This window comes from Cyanistes caeruleus, chromosome 16, assembly GCF_971803275.1.
Source record: "Cyanistes caeruleus chromosome 16, bCyaCae1.hap1.1, whole genome shotgun sequence".
Lineage (NCBI taxonomy): Eukaryota > Metazoa > Chordata > Aves > Passeriformes > Paridae > Cyanistes > Cyanistes caeruleus.
The window spans coordinates 3,861,128-3,879,719 of NC_141716.1; the positions used below are offsets into that span (position 1 = coordinate 3,861,128).

The following is an 18,592-nucleotide window of genomic DNA, read 5'->3' on the forward strand; positions in this document are numbered from 1 at the left end:
AAATAACCCTCATGGCTACTGCTGAGCCTAGAGTGGCTGGAAAAGCAATTTGGAGGGAGCCTGGCTGTGGCTGTGACCAGAGTGAGCCTCAAGCCTCTCAGTGGGTCCCCACACCTGCCAAGGCAGAGATCAGGACATGTAACAGAGTGAAAGCCCAGCAGTGAGGCTCTGTGTGAGTCTGGGCACTGCCAGGGCAGCTGTATCTGAGCAGAATTCAAGGATGCTAATTTTGGACTTCATCACTGAAATTCCACCTGTGTCCTGCTTCAGCTGCATGCCTTTCTGGATCTATTCCCCTGTGCCCTCATCACAGCCTGGTCAATTTGATGAACTGCTCAGTGATTCAGCCTGCACTAACTTTCACAGCTAAGTGCTTTTGCCATCCTTGCAGAGACAATCCTGAAATGAGCAGTGATTCACCACCTCAGACTAGGGCTTTGGAGACTGATTTCTTTTCTTAAGTATTTCACCCATTCCCTGTTCTACTCTAACTGCTCAGATCCAATAGCAAATCTTTTTTGTGACAGGTTCTTTTTGGCCATCAACTTTAACCTCAGAAAATGCTCAACAGCTCTGGAGTCATGTACAGTAAAAGAAGACTCAGGAAGCAAGTTGTGATCATGTATTAAATAAGCTAAAAATCATACTGGGAAAAGAAACACACACATCAACTATTGGAAAGTCAGTTTTTAGGTAATATTCTGGGTTTGCTACTCTTTGCCCTTTGGCTGTTCCTAGACAGAAGAGTACTCACCCAGGAGCTGTGCCACAACAGCTGTGTGCTCTAAGAAAACTCATTGCAGTTCTCAAAAGTTTGCTTTGCCTTGCTATCCTCATTATTTAGAAAAAGAGAAAAAAGGGAAGTAAAGGAAGCTCATCAGTTTTCTCAGGAACATCAAAACTAACATTTCCTCAATATCCTCATGCATTTTATTCTTCACCTGCCCTGGCTGGTTGGCTGTTTCACACAGTTTTAGCACTGTGAAAAAGAAATGTTTCTAGCTGTGTGCCATGTGTTCAGTTTTTCTGAATGTTCCTGGCATTTTCCCCTGGCCTATCATTATTAAATTCATGTTCCATTAATTTTACTCATCTTCCCACTAGCCAAGAAACCTTCAGCACCCACGGAAGAATTGGAAGATGCCAGCCTGCCAGCATCTGAAGACACTCCACAAGCCTTACTTGTACCTGAATCCACCGATTCTCCCCAGAAGCAGACAGAAAGAAACCCAGCACAGCTTCCCAGCCCTCCATTGCTCCCAGCTCCACCACCTAAGGCAATCTCCAAAATCACCAAGAGCATAACAGGTCAGTCATCACTGCTCAGTAAAGATTTCCCCATCCTTGATATGCTGTCCACCTCCACAGCACTATCAAATCCTTTTCTCATGTCTGTTTTTAACCCCCAAGCTGCTGAGAATCAAGCCAGTGATACTGAGTGAGCAGTAACCACGTCTGGTTGCCTGAAAACAATGTACTGATCTTTGTACTTCACATATTTACCTGAACCTCTCAGGGGATTATTTGTTGTGAGTCTGTAGCACTAAACACACATAAAACAAATCAAACCAATTGCGAACATCTGCTGAATCCCATGCTCATATCGATATGCCATAAAATACAAGGAAGATTTAAATGTTTTCATTACCTGGGCTCCCACTGGAGAGCAGGACAGCAGCCAAACACTAGTTCAAGTCAAAGGTTCTGCAGAGGTTTCTGTCTGAAGGCTTTGCTCTCTAGGGCAGGTCTAAACTAGAGCTATGAAATCTGCTCTCGTTAACAGAACACATAAGAGTGATACACCTGGCAATCCTCTGCGCCAAACTTCGCTGAACGTTTCCAAAAGCAATTCCCCTGGGCCTGATTTTCTAATGTATTGCCAATGTTGTTACATTTCTCAACATTCTGGCACTGCAGAAAGGGTGCTAAAATGAGAATGATTTCAGTTGGTTCCAATTTCAGGGTCCCTACATATGGTAAAAGCAGATAAAAGGGCCTTATTGCAAATGAGAATCAAGTCCTGACATCTAAATGTCAGACCTGTTGGATATTTAGACTTTTAAATGACAGCCATTATGTGAGCCCCAATTTGCATCCACACTCATCATCTGGCACAATGAGCAGGATTTTCAAAGTCACCAGGAAACAACACATCAGAGGGGCTCTGTGACCTGACCACTGGGGCTTATAGAAAATATTGAGGTTTTCAGTCTCTGTAAAGAAACTTACAAGTATTTGTTTCCCATGGAAACAATTCATACTTTGCCTATGCTTAAGAGCTGTAATAACTCAGGTGGGAGCTGGATTCAAAATGGTATTTCAGTGCTCCTCAGAAGCTGCTGTTCAGGTATTTCACTGTCCTGTGCTGTGGGTGAGGCTCGAGCCTCCCCTTCCACCCTGCAACAGGAGCAGGCAGCCCCTGGCCCCCTGTGCCTTTGCTCAGCTGAGGAGAAGGCCATGCTTGGCACCAGGTGTATTTGGAAACCTGACCCACGCAGGGTATAGAGATTACACCTCCACCAAGCATTTCAGAGCATTTAGAGTTCAGACATTCTGCTGCTTAGCACAAGTATTTCCTGTAGCATCTGAGATATTTTGAGTTTTGGTATTTAATTCTCACTTACATCTTCCACAAAGAACAACTTTTAATTTTCTCAATGACTCCAGTAACTCTAGACCTTTTCCAGTAGTGATTATACATGTTTATTTTTGTGGGGATGTGGGAGCAGTGCTAAGTTAAAATTAAACAAATACCGTCAGTGAGTGAGAGGAAATACAAAAGTGTAGGGAAAGAGAAAGGGCAATTATGAAAGAAAAGGAAGATGAAGAGGTTGCAAATCTCTTTTGTGTTGAGGTTTCCCCCCTCCCTTAACAATGCTAGGGATGCTGTCAGCAGAGGAGTGAGGAGTAAGTCAAGCACCAATTAATCAGAGAGAGGAGGAACAGGGCAAGGTGCCAAGACATCACTTTGCAGGATTATTCACTGAACATCTGTCATTAGGACAAATAAGGTGTGATATCAGGAAATTCTCAATATTGTCTGGAGCTGCAATGAGGACAAAATTGGCCCTTGACCTGTTCCAGGAACAAGCTGGTGTAAAGACAAAACAAAGTCTTTTCTTTTCCTGCTTTAGGATTGAGCTGAGCCCTGGGTCTTGCCCTGAGGAAACATGGACATGCTCTCTCTGTGCAGAGGATGAAGTGGCTCAGGAGGTGCCTTTGTCCATCCCCTCAGGCCATGATTCAGTGGGCAGCACTTGATGATAAATGTGCTCTGTCCATCTGCACAGTAGCACAGAATCAAACCTCCCTTGAGTACCAAACCCCATCTTTGCTCAGCAGAGCCTGGCTGTCTCCTGGCTGGAGCAGCCACCCTGACCAGTGCAGGAGGAGTGGGAAAGTGTCTCAGACATTGCATATCAGGCACTTTGGCTCTTGGAGCAATGCCCCTGAGCTTTCAGACTTTCCAGACTTTCCAGATTTTAAACGGTTCTGGGCTGGTTTGAACCCTGTCTCCTGTCTGCATAGAGATGAGCAAAGCCATTGCTAAGGGTTCTGGGTTGGAAGGACACAAACGTGCACAAACACCCCTGAGAGATGAAAAATGTAATGTTAGACCTTCCTTAGAACTAGAGAGATTTTACTGTCAATGCAGCTCTCCTCACTGAAGGATGCTCTCCTCCTCATCCCACAAACACAAAATGAGACCAGGCTTAGTGTTGCCACACTCAGATTTTCAGTGTCTGGCTTTGGTTATGATTTCAGGAGCTCTTCTTAAGCAATCTTAAGAAAATGTGTGTTTTTGGTAACCCTTATGCAGTATGCTGGCTCTGACAGGAGATATTTAATAGCTGAAATCAATATTTTTTGGCCCTCTCCAGTTTTCTAGCAAGTTACCCTGCTAAGTGGAACCAAGTCCTTGTTATAGGACTACTTCTGGATAACCCTGGCCTGAGCAGAAGTTTTTCTCTGCAACGAATTGAAGGATTTATCTCAAAAGCAAGAGAAAAAAAGGAAAAATTACCTGTGAAAACATGTTTGTACCAAAGCTGCACAAGCTGTGCCAGTTTAAATTCCTGTGTGAAGCACTAGGTGGCAACAAGGGACAAGAAATACTCTGGGATGAGGCGCTCTCATTGCCTTTATCCACCCAGCCAGAGCTGCTGGTGTAAACAACTCCATATGCCAGAGGTTTGGGACACGGATATAGGGAAAGGGAAAGGGGAAGAGGACTGCAGAACAGCAAAACTAATCAGCATCTTTTTCAGAGGTTTAGTTTTCCTAAGGGATATTGTGTGAAGCCACCAAATTTACAACCAAGGAAACGTCCACTGTGCTTCAGACTCAAATGCTAGGAAATGTATAAATCAGTCTAAATGAATAACTCCAATTCCAGATAAAAGGTTTACATTGCATAGAAAATAGCTGACTCTGGGGCTAAAAGAGATTAGATTGCCCCACCCTTCTTTTTTCTTGTTAGTGCTCAATACCCCATCTCTCTTTTGGATGTCATTTGGCAAGTTTTGTTATGCAAACATTATCCTCGTATTACAATGATTTTGGCATTTTCTCCACGGGCATATGAAAGACAGAGGTCTGGGCTGTGCAGCAATCACAGAGGAGCAGCTAATAGACATTGGTACATTTTGTCCAGACTCAGAACCACAGGGCATAAATTTTAATACAGTCTGCCAGAGTCCAGCAGAGAAAATGCTAGACTGGAAAGCCACCACAGCCCAAGCCTTTGGTGGTTAGGAGCAACAGTGTGGGCAAGCAAAAATGCAGTGGTGGGCTGGGAAAAAGGAGAATCTGATCCTGTGAGAAAGAGGGGAAGTGGGAGAGGCATCTGTTTTGCTAGATTAAAGATCTGGAGTGGTGCAGCAAGAACCTTTTGAACTCACTCAGCCAGTTACCTCACAGGAAGAGCAAAACATTACCATTTATCCTCTGTTCAATACAACAAATTAATTTCAGTGCAGACACTGTGGGGAAAAAAAAAAAAAAAAAAAAAAAAAGCATTGCACAACCTCTTCCCTTCTTGTGTTTCGACAGCAGGAAATGAAATGGATGATCCAGCCATGAAATCTCCTCCTTCCACCATCCTGAAGAACTATGTCATTGTCGGTTCCTCCCAAATCTCAGGACAAGCTGCCCTCTTCCACCCCTCTGGCCAGAAAAGCTCAGAGCCCCATGGCAGAGGCCAGGTAACAACGCCCACCGGTTCCCCTCACCTGGCTGCCGTTCATCTGCCTTTACCTCCCAGCAGAGTCATTGAAGAACTCCACAGGGCTCTGGCCACCAAACACCGGCAGGACAGGTACCTACAGCCTCCAGGCTACAGGGCTGCATGAGGACATTCATCCCACCACATCATTCTTCTTGGAAAATGTTCCTATCCTGTTGTTAGCGTTCTAATTGCTGCTACAGCTTGGCTTTGCCTCCTCGTGATGTCACTGCTTGGAACAAACATCCCTGGTTAAAGTGCTTAATTTGGCAGCTACTTCACTGTATGTTCTTCCTTTAGAAGGGGGCTATTGTGGCACAGGAGTAGGTTTTCAAACAGGTAGAATCAAGATAGTCCTTGATGTACTGCAGAAGAAAATCTCCCCACAAGATACCAAGTTAGAGTAGCAAAGTCACATCCTGCTCCAAATACTCTACACATGAGAAATTCTGCAGTTTCTGTGTCTCTTGGCTGACACAGGAGCACATACAAGATCTGTTTTTAACAGCAATGTTTTTGTGGGAGTACATTGGGTGCTTTATCTGGGTTTCATTATAAGCCCTGCTGTGTATCAGAGGAGGACAGAGATAACCTTTGCCATCCCAGGGCTTTGGAGTGAAGTTGGTATAATTCCTCTGCTCCCTAACAACTACTGCCCCAGGGAACAGATTCACCTGATATCATTTCCAGGCCCTGTTAAACCTTTCTCATGATCATACAATATCATATGAATGGCCATATTTCATACCATGCATGTTTTACATTAGAAGTACATGTTGTTGGGGGCTTTTCAATCACCACAGTATATTTTGTGACCATTTATCAAAGAAAAACATTATTCACCACTCCTCCATGTCTCATTTTAATGGCAGAGACAGGAAAGTAGATCCTCATTGCCATTCTCCACTTGAAAATGCCATCCCGTGTTGGTCCATGCTGAACTCCCTGCCCTTTATGAGCTACAGGACATTTTTCTCATTCTCATGTAAATTTCTACTGCAGCAATAAAACAGTCTGTGTAAAATCTGCGCTGTGCATCTTTCACCCACAGCTTCCATGGAAGAGAAAGCAAAGGCTCTCCAAAAAAAAGAGTGGATGTCCGTCCCTCAAGAACGTCGAGTATGGAGCGCAACAAAGAGAAGGAGAACTCGCTGAGTTACAGCAGTGACTCAGAAAATAAGAGGAACTCAGTTAAAGAGTCAGACGAGAACAAAGAAAACATGATCATGAACTCAGAGCTCAAGGAAGAGTCTGTTTTTTATCAGGATGAGGAAGTTTTGAATGACTCTGTTATTTCTGGTAAGGAAAGTCACTGTATTACAAAGACACACTCTCACTACCAAAGGGGATGCTCTAAAAGCAGCAGAAAATATTGAGAAGGATAAATTCCTCTACTGTCACACCAACTTTTTGAAGGAATCCCTCTGAAAAGCTGAAGTTGGAGTCAGAGTGATTGTGATTGTCCTCCAGGCAGTGCACACTGAGATGTATCACTGTGCTTCACCCTCTCAGTTACAGATGCAGCCTTGGAGTGCTCTGTATGATCAGGAGCACTCCCAGACATCCCTCTGTGAGCAGCCAGAGCTTTCTGTACACCCAGTGCCAGTGCTAGAGGTGTTCTGGAATTTCAGAGCTATTCCATGCAGTGATGGTACACAGAAAAGTGATAGAGACCAATCAGTCTAGGAAGGACAGACATGTAGAGAAAATATCTTACAAGAATAAAGTTTCTCTCCATTTGGTCCTTTTTACCCCTTCTTGAGACATACGGCGAATGCATTTTATAATCCTCTGCAATTATTTAAGTGAGCTTTGGCAAAATAATCAGCTCTCATTAGAGAATTTGTCATTCAAGGTTTTTAATGTTTTCCATGTTAGCAAGACAGATTAAATCTGAAATGAATCCTTCACTCTCTTCATGAATGCATTAAAAGAAGGCAGGCAGAGAACAATTTATCAAAAAATAATTGTTATAGCAGATGAAAGATGAATTTTAAAAAGTGCCTTTGAAAGCATGAGCCAGCAGACAGGACATGAGTTCTGCTGCTGTGTCTTAAGACACCAAGTTACAGAACAGACTCCTGAGGTGAGGCAAAAGAAAAGAGTGTCTTCCCTAATTAGTGTGCATTTAAGGATAGCTCAAAACACTAAAAACACCTTTCAAGTTGTATTTTTTCCTGGCTATATGTGTAAAAGTGGCCTCTTTTGATAAAAATTTTAAGAGCTAGAGGCAGCCAGGCAAAAAATACATTATCCCCTGCAAGCAAAACCAAATCTGAGTATTTAACTAATGACAGTGAATCTCTATATTTAACAAATAACTATTCATTATGATGATGATAGGAGGGCACTGGTTATTGTACAAGTTTCAGTGATATCTAGAAGCAGCTCTGGGCTTTCCACAATAAGTGCTTGACTTCTGGAAAATTCCTGCAGTTGAAGGACAGTGGTGGTGTACTGGGGATGGCTGAGGCCAATTGAGAAAGAACAGACCTGTTTTAAAGACGATTTTGGCATTACTGTGGCTGCAACAAGAGTGCTGCTTGGCACAGAGGATACTGAGCTCTGTGACTGATGTCCAGTTAGAGCAAGCTGGGACATTCCAAGGCATTTCTGGTGTGGAGGCACTGCCGGTGCCAGCATTCCCTCAAGTGCACCCTGCACCTTGCAGAGGTGCAGCAGCAGCAGGGTCAGCACCAGAACAATTCCCTAAACATCTCCAGATTCCTTCTAGTTTGAAGAAATCTGGGCTGGTTTCCAAGTGAGAGAGTAAAACTATCCATTAATCCTGAGCTGTTTTACAGTCCCTGAGCTGCCTCAGACTGTCACCTGCTCTGCCACTGCCACCACGACAGGGCACAGTGCCACAGCCCCGTGGCTACAGCGAGGTACAGACAGGTCACGTAACTCTGGAAAAAGGGAGGAATGATGTCTTGGTTTTCCATTCCTACTCAATAAATCATTATTTGAAACTGCTGAAAAGGCAAGGCAAGATGAGCTTACAAAACAACATTACTAGAACATAGCCCAAAATTGGTAACTAGTGCAATCAAGGCCTGTCCAGCATCAGGCAGTGTCAGGATTTGCTTTTCAATTGATAGCACAGTGAATATGATAAAAAGAACAGTAAACATGCAGGAAATTAAATGTCATGATTCCACTGAATTAAAACAGGAAGTTTTTGCAGGAACCTGCAGCCTGAACATGAAAAGGGTGTGAATTTCCCAAGCATTTCTTGTTGACCTAGCTGAGGTGTGTTAAATCAGGAATCAATCCAGCCAAGATCCTGCCTGAGATAGATGGTCAGGGGGTAGACTGGCACTGAATGTGCCTGACTGACCAAGAAAATAAACCCTTAGAAAAAGAATACTTAAATAAGGATTTTTTGCAGGTTCAGTTTCTACTGAAGCAGTAATCAGGAAGGAATTTACCTCAGGGGGCTGAAGATGAATGTGAGGAAGATAGCTTGGGGCTTTCTTTTCTCTTTGTTCTCTAGTTTTGTTTTATTCCTATGCACTTACTCTCTTTTAATATTTAGATTTTGCATGTATACTTGCATTTTAGCCTGTTCTGGTAACATTACGAACAGTCCACCTTTGATTGACAGAGGGAGCTGACACTGTTAATTAGGATTTTGAAATGACAAAAATCCTATAGATTACATCACTTTCCATGCTCCCAAGGTGCCCTGCCCTGGGACAGGGCAGTGCTGCAGCTCCTGTGGACACACAGAGCTCCTTGTCCATGTGCAATCTCTCCACAGAAACCTCCTGACATGGCCAAATTCCTCTTACGACCTCTTTAAAACACTCAGGAGAAACTGGGAGCGTGTGTAGGGATACTCAGGAGTTTTCTAGCCCCCTTCAGGTTGTTTCCAACAGGAATTCTGTTGGTTCCTCTGCACCCACTCCCAGCGTGAGAAACCCTGTCAGAGTCCCAAGTCTGTGGCTTTGTGAGCCAAATGCTTCTGGTGGAGTCGGATATTCAGTTAGCAGAAGGCTCTGTGTGGCAGCAGCCAAATCATTTAACTTCCCTACCCATCTGTTAAATGTATATCTGCTACTTCAGACAGGGCTGTGTGGTTTAATTTAATTAATGCTTGCAACAGACTGTGAGAGCATTTCAAGGAAGGTGCTAAATAAGGGCACAGCTTTTAGGCTCCAGAAAGGGGTTCTGAGCTGATTATGGTTCCTGAAAAGTTTTACTTTAGACAAATGCAACTACTGAGAGATTTTCCACTGCGCACACAGGGAGACCAAAATTACTCTGCCCCACTCTTTCCAACAGGTACACGTGGGAAGGAAGTTGTACAGACTCCTCCCTCTGCATAAAGAAATTTGAGATCAGTAGGGATAATAAAAATGGAGGTCCACAGATCCCTAGCAAATAAAACCTCAGTATTTGGCAATGAGAATCTATTTAGGATTCAGAATCTTTAGCATCCTTTAAAAAACAGACTTTAATCCTATCTCAAATGCCAAACAAAAAATACCGACTAAATGTTGTTTTCTTTAAAAATGAGGTGACCTTCTCCAGAAAAGGTGAAGCATTAAATTTAAAAACTCCAAACCCTTTAAAGCAAAAAGGAACCGAAATAAATTAACCTCCTATTACACACCGTGCTCCCAAGATGAAACAAAGATTTAACTGCAGTTCCTGCATGCACTGAGGAATGTGTTCCCTTTGCATTTGCAGTAGTTCTGTGTCTGAGCCCTGCTCAGCTCTAGTGCTGCTTTCTGACATTAAAGTGTACAACTGCTCCTTGCACAGCACCATGCAGATCACTGTCACTCCTGCTCTCCAGAAGTTCCTGTTTCATCCCCAGGAGCTGTCTTTCTAATAACTTTCCTTTCTATGCATGTCCCAGGTACTTTGCCAAGAAAATGCAAGAAAGAACTGCTGGCAGTAAAACTACGGAACAGACCAAGTAAGCAGGAGCTGGAAGACAGGAATATTTTCCCAAGGAGAACAGATGAGGAAAGACAGGAAATCCGGCAGCAAATTGAAATGAAACTCTCAAAGTAAGTGTTGTGAAGGAAAACAGGGAGGAGGAGCCTCCCTTTACAATGGAGCATCCCCTGAGCCCTGCCACCCACCCCCAGGTCCATTGCCTGCAGGGACATTACCAATACAGCACATTTTCAGCTGTCAATCAGCCACAGGAGAAAAAGTCTTAACTCCCTTTTCAGTCAGGATTGCCTTGATTTCAAGGGAAAACAAGACAGAAGTCAATTTGAGAGACAAAATCCTGCCAAATCTACCTGCAGCTCTGCTGCTGCAATCAAGATTTGGAGGTCCTCTAGAAAACCCAATGCTTTAGCAAAAATAGTAGTGTAATTATTTATCAACTTGATTTGGTTTTATCAGCTCTAGCTGAATGTGAGGATAAAGGCAAATGTTAGAGCTGCATATTTACTTGCCCAAGGGAAAGCTGCTGCACAGGTGGCTGCACTGGTGCCTTAAGGCAGAAGCACCTCACCTGGGGAAGGTGCCTGTGTAAGTCCAGCTGCAGACACAGCAGGGATGCTCTGGTTTTGATCAGTAACCAGGGCAACAAGGAAGAGCTGTGAGAGAAGCAGCTTCGGTGTGGTGTGCAGCCTTAAGCAAAGATTGAAGGTAACTGGGAGGCTCAGACTGCATCATTTGGGTTTTGTGTGTGCTTTTCTAAGAGCTGCATTTGGATATCTGCAAACATGAATATTTTAGAGGAGACAAAGTGGATTGTTAAATAATCTGTGCTGTGCTGTCCGCACGGGGACAGCGAGCGCTGCTCACCGCCAAAATGCTTGGAATCAAATTGGGAAACATGAATAGAAGTTCATTTTCAAGGCTTATTAAATATTAAATATCTCAAGCCTCTCCTGAAAGAAACATTTATTGATATTTAGACTAAGCCATTCATGTGCATGCTTTTGATTAAACTTTACCTCCAGGGACAGGGAATGAGAACAAATGTGTGGATCAGAGCACAAGTCCTAATGAACCAGAGTTTATGGAGGGGAACATCTCTGCCTTCACCACTCCTGCCCTCAGCTAAGGAACGAGCTGCTGAGGGAACACAGAGGTGGTTTGGGGTGCCCTTCGTGGTGCCCCTGCAGTAGCAGAGATGGAGTTATGGTCCCTCCACCATCTCGGTGACTGCACAGCAGCACTTTGCACCCAAAGGGGAGCAGTGCTTTGTGCCAGGGGCTGCACAACTCGGTGCAGGCAGCAGACCCTGCCTCAGAAAACACACAACATCCACATGGGCAGAAAAGATCCCCCTACGATGTACACTGACTTCCAAGAGCTACAGACAGAGCAGATCATAGGTGTGTCCCATTCATACCCATCACCTCAGGAAGCAAAGATGAGCCTCGATCATCCTGACCCTGCAAGCCTTGTGCATGCCTTTCAGGGAAATACTTCACATTGCACCCCAATATCATTAATTCTATTATTTTGGCCATTCAATAACTCATGAGATCTCTTCATATATCAGGATTGCTTTAAAATACACAAAAAAAGGTTTCCACCCCACTGCATCCCTGAAACCAAGTTCAACCATTACAAACTATTCACTGAATGAGAAGGCTGTCATATCCAGCCCCATCTCATATTGCTGAAATGCCTAGAAGGTCACATCTCTTTTCAGCCCTGCCTGACTTCCCTTAGTGTGAAAGCTCAGATGAATTGCAGCAGCTTCAGGTGCTGTAACTACAGCCTTTATCCCTTTATTTTCATTTACCATTTGTCTTGTTTAATCATGAGCCTAAAGAAATACTGTAAGGGGTGCATCCCTAGAGTCAAGTGTCAGTACATGCTGGACAGGTGAGAGGGGCTGGTCACCACCACAAGGCAGGAAATTTGCTGTGTGTAGGTGAATGCAGCTGAGGGAGCCTCCCCTGCCTGCTGTGACCTCATGCAGCAATCTGGGGTGCAGCCCATCAGTGTCACTGGTGATGTCTAGAGGATGGCTAAAAGCCATCTTTGTTCCAAGTGTTGGGAGCCAGGCCTTAATTTGGTTCCTTCTTCCTGGAACATGGAAGATTGAGCGCATTTCGGGGAACAGACGGCACGGAGATTGCTGGAATAGCCAGGAAAGGCAAAACAGATTGGGAGCAGTCTCCCACACAACTTCCAGCACATATGGGCTGGCAGAGCTCAGCTCAGCTCTTAACTCATCCACCAGAATAGAACATGACCGTGCAAACAAACTCAGGTGGTGAATGTATGCAGGAAAATATTTACAACACCAGGAAAAGCAAGTGGGTGTCCAAAAACTCAGCAGCCAACCAAAAGAGTAAAAATCAGTTCTGGCAAAGGCCAGAGAGCCAAAGCCCCAGAGATGTCCCTTGGGAGTTTCTGACTAGGACTCACCCCATGAAACCCAGGCCACCCCAGAGCCCACACTCAGAGCAGAGCCTGGCTGTGGTTTGGAAATGAAACCAAACTGGGAAGAGCCAAATTCTTGGATGAGCTTTTGAGGTGTTTGCACTCATTCATATCACTGGTACTTGTGCAGCACAGTCTCTGTGTGACAACTTGGGAGATTTACAGCTGAGGAATGTGGTGCTGGGGTGGGAAGTGCTGCCTTGGGAGATGAGATCCAGTACAAAAGTCTGTTCTCTGCAGGGCTTTGCCACTACCTGTGCAGAAAAGAGCAGCACATTGCTGCTGCTGCTGCAATAGTAACACTTAGATAACAGCAAACCATGAATCCACGTGTACCATCAGGCTATAGATCTGTGTTTAGCACAAAGAATGATCTATGGGCAGATTAGCAAGTAGTTATTCAATGGCTGACTGCATAAGAATGGCACATAACCAGGCAGTTGTTAACAGGGTCGATATTTTTCAGCACACTTGCAGGGGGATGGTCTGTAGCTGTCTAGCAAATTGCCTCAGCCCACAGCTAACATAGCCTCACTCTGTACTCAGGAGGAAAAGGTGTACTAACACAGATAATGTGCAAAATACACCAAATAATGGTGTTTATATAGCTTTAAAGATGAGGAGACAAAAGAATAGCATCCTCTCAAAACTGCTGTATTATTGAAGTGGGTCTGGTTGTAACACATTTCATCAGTAGCTGTGAACCTGCTGAGAAAAGCAACTCTTATCACTCTGATGGATGTTTATGAAGTCAAAGCTAAAACCCCTATTTTTCTTTACTTTCCCACTCATTCCATCTCTAAAGAGAGATTGGTAAATTCTGTATTTTGAGACAAATTCTACTTTTACAGCAGTGCAAATCTACTGACTTCAGATTTATTATTGACTGACAGCAGCATGAAGAGAGATTCCAGGATTCATTTATGTGCATCGCTGCTTTTGAAAAGTGTATTTCCTGTATTTCATGCTCCCAGGCAATTTAATCTACCACTTGTTGCCGTGGAAACGTGGACTTTTCCCTCCTCCTCCCTCCAAAATGGCAGTATTCCAGTTTTCCCTATGCTGTAGTGCTTCTCTTACTAATCCACGCATCCCCAGTGCCCCAGAGCACGGTGTACACTTGGAATACTCTACTGTGCATTAGGCAACAGGGCTCCCAACAGGTCTTGGTTCCATTATTATGTGTTCAGAGCACAGATAATAAGCCCTCGATGGAATTCAGTGAATTGAGAGCTCTTTGTGTCACGAGGCAGAAAAGACATTTGCAAGTGCGATTGTTTGCAATATCTGCTTCCTGTCTCACAGACACACTTTGCTCTAGAAGGGGTATCAGCTGAAACCTGGGGGAGTGAAAGACTTGCTAGACTGAAGGGTGACTCAGGTAAAGGTTTAATTAAATTTGATATGTGACTGTTTAGAAAATTGATGTTTGAAGTGCCTGTGTGGCTCGTGCTTCTTGAGAATATAACCACAATTAAAGACACTCCAGTATAACTTAATGTCTCAATGAAAATACCAATTCCTGGAAAAGATTATACTTGTAATATTCACTTCATGTCTTGCTTTACCTCCTCTGGTATTTGTACAAGTACACATGACGTATAAAGTGGCACTTAAAAGATGATGGGGACAGGAATTAAATACAGAAATGTGGGCAGAGGAGTCAGACAGGAAGAGCAAAGGGTTTGTGAAAACAGAGAGGAACCAAAACTTGAGCACCTAAAGCTGATCTTTACCACTTTGAAAACATTGGCTTGGGTAAGTGGATGATGATGGGCCAAGGTTTCCTGGCAACAAAAAGTGAAGAGGAGGCATCTTTATTCAGTTGTTACCACACCTGGAATCTGTAGTTGTGCTGCTGCCCTGAGGTTCCTGGAGAAGCACTTTCAAGTTGACTCACCCAGGAACTGCAGATGTAGCTGAAAGCACACCCAGATGAGACCCTGGCTTGTCTCACAGGTAACAGAGGGTGGAGTTCACAGTGCTGCTGGACACAGAACAATACCAAGCAAAAACACTTCAGACTGGCAGCCTAAAAGCAGAACAGCAGCACAGCTCTGCAGAGAGCACTCACGAAGACGATTTCACTGACAACACAAAAGCTGTACCATGTTTCCCAAGGACAGCACATCCAGTGCCACTCCTCCGCAAAAGCATCCCAGGCAGCCTTGCTCACTGAAAAGGCATCAGCCCTTCAGACCGAGACAATCAGCGGGAGCGGGGCTGAAGGCACAGAACTATGGGGAACATTTTGTTTAGATTGACCGTAAAAAGTGGTGTGTGGGTACTTGTACAAACTACTGGTAGCCCTAATGCAGAAGTTTAGGAGGTGCTGAACTGAGCCCAGCCTAAGCTCACCTTAGGCTCAGCTAAGCTCACCATTCTTTTGATGAATCTCCCAGTCACCAGACTAAAAACCAGGGAACTGCCCTAATTTCAGAAGGCAGGGAAGACTTGACACAGATTCATTCCAGAGACAGAAAGGCAGGGGGGCAGGTACGAAGATCAGATCAGCTGTCAGCACTAATTAGCTGTGTACAGTTTAATGCATTTCATTATTGGGCAGGAACCATCCAGGTAACCATCTCACTGATGCTAAAAATAACCCCAGCGTGGGCGTGTGTGCACGGCTCAGCTCCTCACTCCAGACAGGAGCTAAATATAGAGCCACAATTTAATTCTGTGGGCGTGTGGGAGCCGAGGGAGTCTCCCGTCTCCTCGCTCTGCTCCAGCAAGATGTGATGCTGGCAGGGGGACCAGCTGGGGGCTGCTGTCACAACTGCTCATGGCTGCAGGATTTTATTAGGAGCTTGCACAGTGCCCGTGTGCTCAGTGGGGATTTGAGATTTTTTTAATGGTTTGCCCCTTTTCAGTTATGTCCTCTGCTTTTCAGGCTATGGAGAAGAAAGGTATTGTGAGGGATGGAAGGGGGAGCACTGGGAAGAATAGAGGAGGTGCAAGTGAAGCTGAGATTTTTTTTTTTGGTGCTGCCTCCAGGATTAAGCAGTCCAAGTCCCAAGGCATTAATTCCTTGGTGTCAGGCAGTGGCACACAGCTGGAAATCCTGCTGTGAACACAGTGACAGACAGCACTGGCCTGGTCAAGGGGCTGGGGGTTAGAGCTTGCTGCCAGAGTTCCTGAGACAGCCTTCGGTGGTAAAAAGCAGGAGGAAGGGGAGAAGATTCAAGTGTCATTAAGGTCTCCAAGCAATGGGTAAGTTCAGCTTCCTGTTTACATGGCTTTTCAAGTCCAAGAGAGCTGCAGTGCAGTTCAAATAAAGCACTAGAGAGGGTTCAAGTGCATCTGTACATGGTGTACCTTGACTACGCTGTCTCCTTGTCTAAAGGACTGAGAAAGGTTTGTTCCCTTTCAGGTATTAAACTCCAACAACAGAACGAACCTCACTAACACCAATCCCTGGTCAGCAAGTAAACGTGACCTCCCTGAGTGTGTGATCATACCAGGCCCTCTGGACAGCAGCTCTTGAACCAGAGGTGCTTCCTTGCTTCAGCAGCACTTGCACAATTAATTATGGAGCACCCAGTCAGCTCTGGGCAAGAGCCATGGTCAGCAGCTGAACCAGAATGAGCAATTTGCTGTCTCAGACCAGCCCACAGCTCATCTGGCAAGAATTTTTGAGCACACTAATTCATTTATAAAGGGTTGAACCAGGGTTGCCTTAGTCCTGGGTTATTTGCTGGTTTGAACACAAGCACCTGACCCAGAGCTGCTCTCAGCACAGGCCTGTATTGCTGAGGATTCAGCATTCACCTCCTGCTGAAAATGGGGGATATTTGGGCAAACATGAGGCAGTGTCACTGCAGAGGCAGTAAATTCTGTCAGGCAACAACATAAAGTTCCAAGTTCCCAGGGCACAGCTGATTAAAGATTGTCTTCTGGGAAGACACTATCTCCTTACACTGCTCTGTTCTACTTCCCTGGCTCCTGTGCTGGGAATTCCTAATCAAACCTGTTTTCCACAGCACAGAGAAGCCAAGGGCAGCAGGTCAGAGCACAGCAGGCAAGAGAAGAGCAGAGCAGAGCAGCAGGTAGAAACACAGATAGGAATATACAGGCCTTTTCTGGGACACACAGTCAATTCCTCGAATAGATCTGGCGTAAGTGGCACAAGTGAAACTAGAAATAAACAAATCAGACTGCAGAAAGCTGTAAGTATCACAGGGGAGTATAATCACATAAATAAACTTGCGGGAAAACTGCTTAAGCAAGTGTTATTGAATAATGAAAAAGCCTTTTTGGGAAAAAAGCAGTGCACTTGTTTTGCCCTGCCAACCCGCCCACTAACAGCAGCACATGCTCAGCTCAGATCCCTTCCCAGAAATTGGGCACCTCCACACGCCTGAAGATCTGGGCTCTACCCCTGTGGTGAGACAAGCAGTCATAAACCAGAGGAAATGCATAAAATGCCAGTAATACCCTGTAATGCTTCACCTTACACTGGATTATGATTCAGGTCCTTGAGTTTGTGTGGGTCTGCAGTACAAGTAATTACAGAAAGAAATTACTTTAATTTAATTTGCAGAGCTTAATCGATAGAGACCAAAGTAAGCTGCTCTGGTTGTCACAGTGATTTGTGCCCTTGTGGGATGAAAACCTGACCAGAACAAGGTGCTGTAACAGTTGTGAGCTCCTGATACCCCAGGGGTTGGGCAGGGAGGGATTCAGGCGTTCACAGTGCCAGCCCTCGCTTTGTATAGGCATGGTCACTGTGTCACTGAGAGGATTTAGGATTATGTTTTTTTGGGTTAGATCTATTAATGAAATTCAGGAAAAGTGTTTTCTGCACTTCAAGCCAAACACTTACTTCACTTAGTTGGAACAGAAGCCAGATGGGATGGACAGTGTGTATCTGAAAGGCTGTGAACTGTATAAGCACTGTCTCAGCCAGAAAGGGGTTTGGCTGCATGTTTTTTAACACATCCATTTCAGATGTGCCACTTGAAAGCATTTGAGAACAAAAGAGAGGGCTAAAGTTTGGATGTTGTTGGTTATCTTTCCACTTGCCTTTTAAACCTAAATTTACAGACAGACTGGATCTCAATGGGTGTCACCGTGACTGTTGCAGTGAATTGCCTGCAGAATACCTAAATGGTCACTTCCATAAAATCTGAAATATGGCTTGGTTTGGAGAAGAAAAAACCTCCTTACTGTGCAGAGCCACAGCTGCACACACTGTCCCTGGGGGCACAGCACTGAGTTATCCCTGCTTTATGGGGAGGGTTCTCAGATGAATCACCTGTACTTCCCCATGGAGAACTTGATCATATTTTTGGGCTCCCTTCCAAGAAAACTGTGTCTCAGTACATGTGATCCAAGGAAACCGTAATTCATACTCTGTAGTTTCTGGTTCACCAGATTCTGTGAGTTACTACAGTTCCCTCCTCCTGCAGCTCTGAGCACAACTTCTGTAACCTGATTCATTCAGGATCTCAATTCCTCCAGGAATCCAAGGCCTGGGCTTGCTGCTTTCATATAGAAAAAACTGGGTCAGTCTAGCACAGTTTCTATGTTTTTGAAATAACTTCAGAGAAGGTGAGGGGGGAGAAAATGAAAGAAATAAATATGTAGAAAATAGGAAGTGGGGGAAGGAGAGAAAACAGGTCAGAACAGAAGGTCACTGATTTTCCTCAACGCACATCAATAGATAATGTGCAATTGTATCAATTATTAAAACATGGCTCTAGCTAATCCCTTCTGATTCCACTGCCTGTGCCCACCTGGCAAGCTGCAGCTGTATAATCAGGTCTTGGGAGCTACTTGAGTCAGCAAGAGATGCAAAGTACTGCAAATTCCCCTCAGTATCTGTTTTTCAGGATAATTAACTCATCCAAGTGGCCAGCACACTTCCTTGACCTCCCCAGACTCTGGAGAGTGGTTTTGTCCTGGAAAGCGCTCTTCTATATTTTCCTTTAGCTCCCACATGTAGCACACCAGAAACCGAAGGAACAAAACCAAGGACTCCCAGGTTTATCA

General features: G+C 44.6%; 2 protein-coding genes across 5 annotated transcripts in view; one reads left to right on the plus strand and one right to left on the minus strand.

Moving 5' to 3' along the window:
• Positions 1–18,592, minus strand: part of LOC111938045 (uncharacterized) — a 207,498-nt gene that overhangs the window by 179,753 nt on the left and 9,153 nt on the right. The window lies entirely within an intron of this gene.
• The window catches only part of PHACTR3 (phosphatase and actin regulator 3), a 99,316-nt gene that overhangs the window by 60,818 nt on the left and 19,906 nt on the right, over positions 1–18,592 (plus strand). For 2 of the 3 annotated variants that reach the window (XM_086852823.1, XM_023939612.2), the window contains exons 5-8: positions 1,105–1,308; positions 5,053–5,317; positions 6,276–6,523; positions 10,092–10,245. In XM_086852823.1, coding sequence (XP_086708949.1) covers positions 1,105–1,308; positions 5,053–5,317; positions 6,276–6,523; positions 10,092–10,245 — 871 coding nt within the window. The remainder of the gene's footprint in view (positions 1–1,104; positions 1,309–5,052; positions 5,318–6,275; positions 6,524–10,091; positions 10,246–18,592) is intronic. The other variant, XM_086852824.1, reaches the window with a different exon arrangement.